This window comes from Delphinapterus leucas, chromosome 6, assembly GCF_059928025.1.
Source record: "Delphinapterus leucas isolate spDelLeu-1000000601 "Yukka" chromosome 6, BTC_Dleu_Yukka2, whole genome shotgun sequence".
Classification (NCBI taxonomy): domain Eukaryota; kingdom Metazoa; phylum Chordata; class Mammalia; order Artiodactyla; family Monodontidae; genus Delphinapterus; species Delphinapterus leucas.
The window spans coordinates 105,530,180-105,542,157 of record NC_143134.1 but is presented as its reverse complement, the minus strand read 5'-3'; the positions used below and the strand labels follow the sequence as shown (position 1 = coordinate 105,542,157).

The window sequence follows — 11,978 nt, the reverse complement described above, 5'->3', positions numbered from 1 at the left end:
GGATTCTTTCCATGGAACATACATTTGAGAGTGTGGGTGCGTATGTGTGCGAGTGTGTGAGCATGAGTGTGTTTTCCTCAATATGACCACACCCTTCTCATAACCCATGTTTCAGTTGGCTGAGGAAGGCCTGTTTCCTCCCCTCCTTAATGATTCAAGGTGGAGACACAGTTTCTAGCTGGGTCAGTGACCCCCAGACCTGGTTTGGGGGCCACAGGGAGAAGAATCACTGGGATATGGCAGCATTTCTCTCCACTTGGTTGGGAGGGCTGGCCGTCCCCTTTCGTGTAAAGGACTCAAAGCTTGAGCTGTGGTTGGTATTAGGAGAGCCAGGAAAATTAAACTCAGTCCTTCAGGGAGCAGGCCATATGGGCGTTTCATGAATATGGCCAAAGTCATTTATTCATGAGCTCTGTGCCAATTGGGCACTGGCCAGGGCTTTAGGTACATAGCCTCATTGACCAAGGATCCTGTAAAGCCCCATTTTACAGATGAGGAATCTGGAGTTCAGAGAGGTTAAGTGACTTGCCTAAGGCCACACAGCTTTCAAGAGAGAACCTGGAGGCCTCTGATTATTCACAAAGCCCATGTACCCTGAACACCTGCTCCCCGCAGCCTCCCACCAGCACAGTGTTTCTGCCTGTGTGGGCAAGTGGAATCAAGAACCCAGGAGATTTTATGCTAGAAGGTCACTTCCGATAACCTCAGAGAGAATCTCATTAAGCCTCAAGGCTCCAAAGCTACGAGAGGGAAAAGCTTTTGTCCAGCATCACTCAGGCTGGAACTTGGGTCTCCACTTCCCAAGCCAGGCTTCCGTAGGTTCTTCTGGGTTCACTCCTGAAATCCTCCCCTGCTTCCTCACCCCCACATCCCCGTGGATTTTAACTATGGGGGTAAATTCAGCAACCTGGGCAGGAAGGAGTGGGTGACCTTGGGATGGGTTTTCATTTCTTCCCCAGGGAAGGGAGATATCAGGAGCTCAAGGAGGGGCAGAGGGTGAAATAACAGCCTTCAGCCCCCATGAATCCTGAAGTCGCCAGCCCCTGGTTTCCCCCAGGATGGCTGAGAAGCCCGGTGGCTCCACTGTACCCCCTGGACCTCAGGACATCATGTGAAGGAGTGACTGTCCAGGGCTCATCACATCAGCAAGCAACGCCCATCCCAGTCCTGGCCCTGTCCTGGGAGGCAAGGGGAGACTTTAAGAAAGAGATTCACCTTCCCCACTTAGGTGGGGCTTAAGAATGACAGTGGAGGGAGGGAGCAGGGAGGGTGGGCAGTGGGAAAGTGGGTGAGAAATGGCCACCGCGGTGTTAGAGCATCATGACCCAGGGGCTGGGGGAACAAATGGCCGAGGGCTTACTGGGCTCCTGTGGTGAGGACTGGCTGGCTTGTGCAGCCGTGGCGCTCCAGGCATGCTTCTGATGGAAGAACTCAAGCCCTGGCAGTAGGGGCCAAGGTGTTTTGTTTGCTCTTTTGTTTCTCCTGGATGACCAGGAACTAATCTCTTCCCCATCTGTGGGCCTCAGTTTGCTGACCCATACAATGGAATCATACCCCTGTCCTGCCTACTTCCCAAAGTGATTCTCAAGCATCTAGTGCTGTGAAGGATGAGAAAGCACTTTAGAAAACTGAAAGGCTCTGTGAGGAACCAGAGTCTCCTTATGAAGTTAGAACGTTGGCTTAGTGAATTGCAATTTGTTGGTGATAAACTCCACTCCTGATTTTCTGGTGCCCAGTTTATTAATAATCTCCATAGGCTACACGGTGTGAGCACCAAGCATGGTCGTTAAAAGACTCGGGTCTTTTTGTGTCTGAATGTACAGCAGCACTCACAAGCTTTGTGACTATGGGCAAGTTGCTGCAGCTCTCGGGGCCTCTGTTTACCTACCTGTAAAATGGGGATGTCACATCACCCTCACTGGATTGATGTGAGGGCCACAAGCCAGGCTGGGGTGACTGGCTAGATTCAGTAGATCATCCAGCATGTGTTCACTGTGCTTCTCCTGTGTGTCAGGGCCTGTGCTGGGCACAGGGATGTAATGGTGCACTTCACAGAGCTCCCAGTGGTCAGGCAGACAGACCTGACATCTAATTCCAAATGGCAAGTCCCTGAGGAGGGCACATGGGGCTGGGATCTGCAAGCTGCCTGCAAGTTACCAGGGAGAAGAATTGGGGTTGGGTGATGAGGGCGAGCACCGGGTGTTTGTCCCAGGGACACCAAGGAGCCCCGTATTGCCCGAGCACGCTGAGGGCCAAGAGACTGGAGCGGCGGCCAGGGTGTGGAGTTTCATCTTCTTTCTTAGAGCAGTGGGCAACTAGCAGAGTGTTTTAAGCACAGAAGGGCTGTGTTTGGACACTTCCATTTTGGAAAGAACCCTTGGTGCAGTGTGAGGAATGGATTGGAGGGACCTAAGAGCTTTCCAGGAGAGGCCGTTGCAGAAGGCCACGTGGGGATGCAGAGATGGGATGGATTCTGGTGAGATTCAGGAAATAAAATCAATAGGAGTTGATGATGGATTGATTTGGGGATGTGTGAGGGAGAGGGGAGTATCCAGGATGACGGTCAGTTCTGGCCTGTGCACTTGAGTGAAAGATGGGCCAAGCTTCGTGGGGAAGGGTGGGTTTGAGGGTAGCAATATAATGAATGAGCTCAATTTGGTTAAGTATTGATAGAATTTGGCCGTGGGTGGAGATGGTGTGCCGTCAGGGGGTACCACACAAGCCAAGGCAAGGAGGAGGATTGGGAAGAAGTGGGTATCAAGGAGATAGAAGAGAGTGCACAGAAGGCTGTTTCCCTTGGGGTTTGGCGGCTGCCCCTAAGTTGGGTTCGGGGTTATCCAGGGGCCATGGGGCGTGCCTGGCATCAGCAGCCACATGACATTGATGGCAGTGCTGCCTGGGTTAATGGCCAGGGAGGGAGGGTGAGTGAGTGACGGCGTGTCAGGGGAGCCCGCCCCTCACACAATGGCCCACATGGTCACCAGAGCTGGCAGGGAGGGGCCTCATTAGGGTCTGGCTCTGTTGCACATTTGGCTGGGCTGCGGGTAGAGTCCCACCACCCAGATGAGGGTAAAAGGCAGGGAAGGGGATGGGGTGATAACTGGGATGAGGGCCGCCGGTTCTAGCTTTGCCAGATACTCACAAACTGACCTTGGGAGTATTCATTCATTCATTCATTCATTCATTCATTCGTTTGTATTCCAGACCCCCGGCTCTGCACTTTGTAAGTGTTACCTCTTTGGATCTTGGCAGCAGTGCTGTGGGGTGGCTACTCTTCTTATCCCTGTTATAGAAATGAAGAAACTGAGGCTTGGAGAGGTGAAGCCTCAAACGTCGCAGAGTTAGCAAGAGGTGGGGCTGGGATTTGAACCCAGGTCTGCATTGACTGTAAAATGCATTTTTTTCTCCTACACGGGTGGTTCCCAAACCCGGCTGCTCACCAGAATTACCTGGAGGGCTTTTTGGACAATACAGAGGCCAGATTTTCTCCTTTTTCTTTTTGTTCCCTGAATCAGAATCCCTGGATCCTGGGCGGGACCGGAGTTGGGAGCCACACTGTGCAGGGACGGGGCACAGGCCACCCCTCTGCCCTGCTCCTGCCTCTCCGTCTTGCTCGCTCTGCTCGGGGCACACACACTTGCTGTTCTCAGGGAAAGCCCCGCTGGTTCCCACCTTGCCCTTGGCACTTGCCCTTCCTGTGGCTTGTTCCTGCCCATCTCTTCCGTCTGGTCCCTTGTTTGAATGCCACCTTCTCACAGAGATCTTCCTGGCCATCCCCAAACTCTTTGCCCCAACCCATTTTACTCTCTGACCCACAGATTGCCTACCAGGGCCACACATCCCAGTCACCTGGGACACTTAAAAATCGCCAATGGGGACTTCCCTTGTGGTCCGGTGGTTAAGACTCTGTGCTCCCAATGCAGGGGGCACGGGTTCAATCCCTGGTCGGGGAACTAAGATCCCTCATGCCGTATGGCGGGGCCGAAAGAAAAAAAAAATCGCTGATGCCCAAAGACTGAGTCTATGAGTCTGGGTGAACCTAGGCACCAGTATTACCGAAAGCAGCCCATCTCACCCACTCTGTTGCTGTCCATGTTTGTTTGTTTATTGTCTGTGTCTCCACTAGAGTGGAGCCAGGGCTTGGCCTGTCTTGTGCCCTGCCATTGAAATTCAGTTCAGTCAGCCAATCCCCCGCCTCCATGCCGCCTGGAAAATCCCACTCTAACTACAGGCCCTGTTTGGGGCGAGGACAGTGGGTGGATTGGCAGGAATCATTGCAGCCTTCCTGAGGTGTTTAGTCGCATATTGGCAGACAGGACAGAGAGTCAGAGCTGGAAGAGTGCCAAGCAAGCATCCAGTCTGGGCTCCCATTGTACAGATGGACACTGCCCTAGTGAGAGAGGGATCCTCGATCGAGTTCATGCCCTGGATGGTAGGGGCTACGGAGAAGACCCTCAAAGGGTTGAGGCTGCTGGAGACCTCCTTCCAGGCTCAGCATGCTGTGTGACCTTGGCCAAGCCTCTGGCCTTCTCTGGGCTTTATTGTCCCCGCTCTGTACTTTGGCTGAGATGGTCCCAAGTTCGGACACTGGAAGTTTCTGTGAGTCCTTTCCTGAGCGGTGCCGACCTGCAGAGGGCCTGCAAGGGGTTAAGCTTCTCCTGCTCCCCCTCACTCTGCATGCAGACGAACCTCCTCCTTCTGACAAACACTTGTAGGAAATCAGGCTGGGCGCTTCCTGCCGAGGCGAGGCGGCCTCAGCCGCAGCAGGGGCGGGGAGAGGTGGGGAGCGATGCTAGTCTGTGAGCGGCGACTGGGGCTGGCAGAGCGGCCTGGAGGCGGGCCAGGGCGCCATGGAGGCAGGGGGCTCCCCAGGTTTGGAACAAAGACTCCACATGCAGGTCCCCTGAGCCTGGGCCAGCAGGATGGTGGTGGAGCCCGAGAGAGGTGAGGGAGCCGAGGAGGGCGGGGGTTGGGGGAGCCGCCTTCCCCCTGGAAGGGCCAGTCACAGGCTCTCTGGGACAGTCCGGGCGGCTGGACCAGCCCAGCCAGGAAGTTGCAGCTGTGGCAGCTGTATTACTTCTCTCTGGCTTAGGGGAGCCCGGCCCCCAGGGCAAGGGTGGATTTTGGGGGGATTTTCTCAAGCCTCAGGATGCTGGATACCAGCCAGAGCTCTGATTCTGGTCTCTGTGAACTTGGGCAAGTGCTGGTCCCTCTCTGTGCCCGGGGTGCCCTCATCTGCACATGGCGCGTTAGCCCCAGGGGCTGCTAAGGGGCTTCAGACATCATGCACGGGTGTGCAGCAGCCAGGAGGCAGCAGGGGGTCCCCACTAAAGAGTGGCCCCTTCTGCTGAGTAAGGACAAGGAGAGGGGCCAGGGATGGGCCGGCAGACCCAGCCAAGCCCTTCAGGCTGGCGGGGCAAGAGTCCGCAGCAGCAAGGGGCACCTTTCCTCTTTCTCCTCGGCCTCTGCTGCCTCCGCCGGAGAGAGCTGGGGGCAGGGTACGTCCTGAGGGGGAAGTGGCTGTGCTACACGGCTGGCGGGAACTGGTTTCTACACGGCTGGCGGGAACCCCTTGAGAACAGTAGGTCTGTGCCCTACCAGCTGCTCAGGGAGGGCTGCCGAGTATGGGGCTCTGAGCTCAAAAGCCCAGCCTTTCTGGAGGGGCCCAGCCACTTGGTAAGGGGGTCTTCCTTCCCCTTCCTCTCGCCGCCCCACCAAGTCTGATGGACTTGGTTTCAGAGTCACAAGCCGTGGATTTCAATCCCTAGCCACACTTCCGGACTGCGAGGTCTTGTGAAAGGCAGCCACCTCTCTGCGGCTCAGTTTCCACATCTGGGAGATGTCAGGGACTGGGTGGGAGCAAGGCGGGTGTGCCTCGGAGAGCTCTGCTGGATGGTAAGGGGCTTGGGAGGGCATGAGGGAGCAGAAGTGGGCTGCGCGGCTGAAGTTGGCAGAGGAGAACCTGGGGATTGAGCCATAAAGGGAAGGGTCTCCACTTTTGGACCTGGGGGCAGCGAAGCCCCCTGGGGGTGGCTGAGCCACTCGGGAAGGGGACAAAGAGACCACAAGGGTCTCGCAGACCCTGGAGAGAGCCAGCGGCAGAGGTGGTGTGGATGGAGGGAGGAGACGTACAAAAGGACGGGGAATGGGTGGTGCCTCCTTGTGGGGCTAGTTTCTCCAGGGCTGGCAGGGCCCCTGAGCCCTGGAGAAAGCAGTCCCACAAGGACAGCCCAGCCCTTGAAGGGACTTAGTGCTCACGGGGCTCTCCTGGGCTCAGCCTCCCAACCCCACTGCCCCTCGGGAGCAGCCCTGTGCCCTCGAGAAGGCTGTCTAGAACCACCCTGTCTTTGGCCGCCATTCAGGGACCCCTGCCATAGCTCTCTGTCTAGTTCTGTTCATACTTTCAGACCTCTGTGCCTTTGCCTGTGCTGTTCCCTCTGCCTGGAATGCCCTTCCTCATTCTTCTCCCCCAAATCCTCTTTGTCTCTCAGGCCCAGCTTAATGCTTCCTTCGACAGTAATCCTGTACCCACCCCGCATCTGAAATTTTGGAACACTTTTACTCAGGTCTGTATTCCTCGTGTCTTGTGGTGCTTGGCACACAGTAGGAGGTCATAGGTTTTCTTAATTTGCACCCACTGGGTGCTCAGTATATATCTTTGTTACTCTGAATTGGGACCTCAGGCAGGAGGAGGGGGTTAACTGTTTGGAGTCTGTGGTCCTCAGAAGCCAGCAAGTCAACCAGGAACCTCAAAGTTCACTTAGCCCCACCCCTACCTCCCAGCCCACCCTAACAGGGCGCCACGCCCCATGGTTGCGAGAGCGGGTGGCATTTTCTCCATCTTACAGTGAGGAAAACCTAAGCCCAGCAGTTCACGGTGGATGAGCAGCACCAGGGCCAGAAGCTGGTCTCCAGACACCCTGCCTGCTTCTCTTTCACAGCAGCCCCGTGAGCAGGTGTCCTTGTCCCAGTGTGAGCTCAGCACGTGCTTGGCACTCATGTGTGTTTGTTGACTGACTGGCTGACCGACCTGTCCTGGACTCCATGGCACCCAGGGCTGTGGCGTGCGCGAAATGCAGAGCTTTTGCTCATGAGAGGCTCACAGGTTTGGGGGCCTGGGGAACATGTGCAAAACTCCAGCCAGTGACCGCAGCTGCCTCCAACCAGAGGCTTTCCCTGGTCACAGTGAGATTTCTGCAATGACTGAGTCATCCCAGGAGACAGGATGTTCCTCTTTGTGCACCCGAGGCCTCTGTGATTGGACGGGCTGCTCTGTGGCACGGCTAGAAAAAAAGCCCTTTAGAAGTCAAAAAAAACCCACACCCCTCCCCCAGCCACTTCCTTGGCGGAGGTTTCAGAAAGAGAAAAGCAAAGGCTTTTAGCACCTTCCACACCTGCCATCGTGGCAGGGTCCAAAAGGCCTAGTCAAGGTCAAAGGGTGGGCCTTGCCCGGGGCACTGGTTTAAAATGCGGACTCCTGGGCCCAGGGCCACGGAGTCCCGCTCTCTTCGGGTTGACCTTAGGGATCTGCATTCTTAGAGGATTCTTAAAAGCACTCAAGCTGGCAGGGATTTCCAAGAGGGGTACAGGCGCCCTGACAGGGTGTGGAAAGCAAGGATTAGAACTTCCTTTTAAAATACTTATTTTCTATTGGATCTTTCTAAAAATTCAATTTTAGTTATATCTTTTCTAACACGTAATGTATTCATGTGAGAATGCATGCAGGTGATGTTATAAGAAACACATGTTAGGTATATGAGCAAATATATTTTTAACGATGAGTTGTGTGATTAAAAAAAAAAACACTGGAGACCACTCACTGGGCCAAAATCGACAGTTCCAAATCTTTTTTTTTTTTTTTTGTGGTACGCGGGCCTCTCACTGCCGTGGTCTCTCCCGTTGCGGAGCACAGGCTCCGGACGCGCAGGCTCAGCGGCCATGGCTCACGGGCCCAGCCGCTCCGCGGCATGTGGGATCTTCCCGGACCGGGGCACGAACCCATGTCCCCTGCATCGGCAGGCGGACTCTCAACCACTGCGCCACCGGGGAAGCCCCAACAGTTCCAAATCTTGCTGTCACTAACCAGCTGGGTGATCTTGGTCAAGTAACTGTTCCATGCTGAGCTCTGGTTTTCTCATTTGAAGAATAGTTTTCCTATGACCTACTTACCTGTTTGGGGTGAGGGCAGATCGAGAACAGGCAGTAAAGCTTCTAGCCTGGGTGGGCACAGCGAGGGCCCAGCATATGTGGCGGGGGTCATGCGGAGGCTTACAGGGTGATCTGGGGGAAATTCAGGGAGGAGGGAGGAAGATTGTGTCGGGGGAAGAGGGTGAGGCCCCTGAGACCAGAGTGGGGACAATGTTAGTCCCCGTTCCTACCCCAGCCTTTGAGAAGGCGCCAGCCAATCCCTGGGGGACTCTCTATCCAGAAATAGTTGCCTGCTGACTTTTCCCAACGGTATGAACCAAGGCTCTGACCAAGACCCAATCGCACACGAGGCTGCAGCGACAAACACAGGGCGTGTCTGTCCTGGGAGGCCTGGAGTTATTCTCATTGTCTCCACGGCACGGAGGGAAGAGCCAGGTCGCGAGCTGCAAGGTAACCTCTCATGCCAGCCTTGTCCCGACCCATGTGCGGCTTCAGCCAAGGCCCCTCTGCTCTCTGGGCCTCAGTTTTCCTGCCCGTAGAGTGGGTGCTTTGCATGAGCTCCTTGGGTGGGACCATGCTGCTGCTCTGTCAGCCTTGTGTTTCCAGGGCTCAGAGGAAGCGCTTGGGGGTGTTGGCCATAGCGGGAGGGGAGAGGAGATGGGAGGGAGAGAAGGGAGAGAGGGAAAGGAGGAGAGGATAGAAGGCAGGCGGGGAGGAGCCCTTCTGCAGCCATCCTTCCCGTGCCACAGGTCCCTGGGCAACCAGGCTCTCCCTCTGGTTCATTCTCCCCAGGCAGCCAGAGAGAAACTTCTAACTGCACCTCGACGTGCTCTCTCGTGGTCTGCATGCCCACACTCTCTGCAATCAGAGCCCCAGCTCCTGCCCCCACTAGCACAGCCATCGGGAAACCACTTACATGTCGCCCCTCCTGCCTCCAGGCCTTGGTACTTGACGGAACCCCTGCCTGAAAAATGTTTTTAATTGAGGTGAAATTCACATAACATAAAATTTAACCATTTTAAAATGAACAATTCAGTGACATTTAGTATACTTATAAAGTTGTGCAAGCACCACCTCTATCTAGTTCCAAAACGTTTTCATCACCCCAAAAGGACGCCTGTGCCCATTCAAGCAGTCACTCCCCTCTCCCCACTCCCCCAGCTAAAGCACTAGTCAGCAATAGGATTTACCTATTATGGATATTCCGTACAGTTAGAATCATACAGTATGTGACCTTTTGTGTCTGGCTTCTTTCACTTAGCATCACGTTTTTGAGATTCATCCTTGTAGCACGTGTCAGTGCTTCACTCCTTTTAGTGGCTGGACGATATTCCACCGTGCGGATAGACCACAACTCGTTTGTCCATCCATCCACTGATAGACATCTGGGTTGTTGCCACCTTTTGGCGACTGCAAATAGTGCTGCTAGGAAAGTGCGTGTACACGTATTCGTCTGAGTACCTGTTTTCAATTATTTTGGATAATGGAATGCTCTTTTCACCGGTCCCCCACTCACGATCTGAAATCTTACCCACGAGCAGGTCAGGAAGGTTCCCAGAGCGCGTGGCCTCTAAATGGGACCTATCCTGACTTCCTGGGCCTGCCCTGCACCCCCAGGACCCCTCCCCGTGCTTTCCCATCGCTCTCACTTTGATCTCTAGGTGCCAGGTTGTTTGTCTGCTTCCTCCTGGGCCCTCAGTTCTCATGTGAGCAGGACCTGTGCCCCGGCGCCCACGTGTGGAGGCTGGCACATGGTAACAGGCACCAGCACACGTGGGACACCTGCTGTGTGCTGGCCACTGGCCTCCTTATCCCATATCTCAGGTAATTTTATAAAACTCTTGAGAGAGAGAGGAATTATTACCCCAGTTTTACTGATGAAGAAATCCAAGGTGGAGTGATTTGGCCAAGGTCATGCAGGGCTTCTGACTCCAGAGTTCCTGCTGGTAATTTCTGATTCTGAAGAAAGGAGGGGATTCAAGGATTAATGCTCTCCATTTGATTGTGTCCCCGACAGGCCACAGGCAGGATGGCTGGTACTGAGAGGAGCCGGCGGGAACTCTGGTGCCCATAGGGGCAGCTCCATCTCCTGAAGATGAAGGGGCCCAGGTGAAACTCAGGCCAGGCCCAATGACCAGCTCCGGGACGGAGGTCCACTGGGCCGAGTCAGGCCTGGGAAAGGGGCCCCGGCGGAGGCGCTGGGCCTGGGCTGAAAAGGGCAAGGATGCTGATGGGAGTGGCACATGCAGCTTGGTAGAAGAGGCGCCCTTTCCCAGTGCCACCAGCCCTGAGCTCCTGGAGGACTTCCGCCTGGCCCAGCAGTGCCTGCAGCCACTGGAGTGGAGGGGCCCGGACTCACAGCCTGATGGGCACCCAGATCCTGAATCAGGAGAGTCTGCAGAAGAGGGTGAGACCGACTCTCCTGCAACCCCACAGTGGTGTCCCCCAAACATTCCCCCCTTCTGGCGGGAGGCAGGAATAGAGAGAGTTTCAAAAATTTTTTAAGTTAAAATCTACGAAGCCTACAATTTAAAATGTTTTTAAGATTTAAATTATATAAACAGTACTGTTCATTGCAGAAAAATCAGAAAATGTAAGCCAAAGGAGAAAAAACTAAAAATTACTTATTATCCAGATAGCTGCTCTCTTTCATATGTGTGTGTGTGTGTGTGTGTGTGTGTGTGTGTGTGTATATATATATATATATATATAAATGTAGCATGAACATGCAACAGTATTCTACAGACTCTATTGTAACTTGCTTTTTTGTAACTTAGTAGACATGAGCGCTTTCCCAGCTTATCAAATATTCTTCCACAATTCCTAATGTCTGCTTAGGAATTCCGTGGTGTGAATATTCTGTAATTTGTTGGGCCTCTTACTGCTGGGCATTTAGGTAGTTTCTCAGTTTTTGCTATTATAAATAGTGCAGAGATATGTCATTAGTATATCTTTGCACACTTAATTTGATAATAACGTTGATACTTTAAATTGCTTGGTCCAAGGGTTCTGCCCATTTCTACGATTTTTTAAAATCCCAATTAGCAACGAGAATGATGGCTTCCCTTGTTTTCTAAAATAACTGTTTCCTCTGCATCAAGAACAACTGAGACTAAATTCCTAGCTTGGCTCAACAAGTCCCTTCTCCTCTCTGAACCTTGGTTTCCCCATCTGTGAAATGGGAGTAATAACACCTTTGAGCTTGATTACATAGTGATTATTGCATTCGAATATGAATGAAACGCCCCTGTCTTAGGATTCTGGGATCAGGCAGGACCCCGTAGATGTCAGAGAAGCCATCAGGCTGATAGTAGATTGTGCAGTGACCCCAAGTTCCTCATGCCAGGTCTGTTTAAAGTGGGGTCTGCCCACAGCTACCCACTCAGGAGCTATTTCCGAGCTCTCCTTAGGGAATGGTGACAGGGATGCACTGGGATGAAGGGGCAGAGACATCTCTTCCTGAGGTCACATGGTAACCCCCTGCTGTAATGTAACAGCTGCTGCCGTGTCCTGTGCCCTTACTGTGTGCCAGGCAAAGGGCTGGGCAGGGCGCAAGCCATATCTCCACCTTTCCTCACCACCTTCTTCCAGGTAGGAGAGAATAGCCTCCAGGTAGAGTAAAGATTGCCACAGAGGTCAGCTACTTGTTCATGGTGCCCTATGAGGGATCAGAAGGGCCAGGATTGAAGCCAGGTCTGGCCGGTTCCAAAGCCCGATCTCTTCATCCCACTGCGTGACCCCCATCAGCAGAGACTAACTTGCCTGCATAGCTGGGACCTTGCTTCTAAGTCCAGGACTGCTCTGAACCACTGCATGATCTTTGGCAAGTT

At 53.8% G+C, this 11,978-nt stretch overlaps 1 protein-coding gene across 6 annotated transcripts in view; it reads left to right on the top strand.

Annotated features, from left to right (window-relative positions):
- The first annotated feature begins 4,814 nt into the window (after positions 1–4,814).
- Positions 4,815–11,978, top strand: part of AKNA (AT-hook transcription factor) — a 44,474-nt gene continuing 37,310 nt past the window's right edge. For 2 of the 6 annotated variants that reach the window (XM_022578940.3, XM_022578939.3), the window contains exons 1-4: positions 4,834–4,944; positions 6,492–6,566; positions 8,429–8,598; positions 10,166–10,555. In XM_022578940.3, the coding sequence (XP_022434648.2) occupies positions 10,279–10,555 (277 nt within the window). In that variant the 5' untranslated portion in view covers positions 4,834–4,944; positions 6,492–6,566; positions 8,429–8,598; positions 10,166–10,278. Of the gene's footprint in view, positions 4,945–5,875; positions 5,896–6,491; positions 6,567–8,428; positions 8,599–9,809; positions 9,973–10,165; positions 10,556–11,978 lie in introns of those variants that run through there. The other 4 variants (XM_089913656.1, XM_089913658.1, XM_089913659.1 and 1 more) reach the window with 4 other exon arrangements.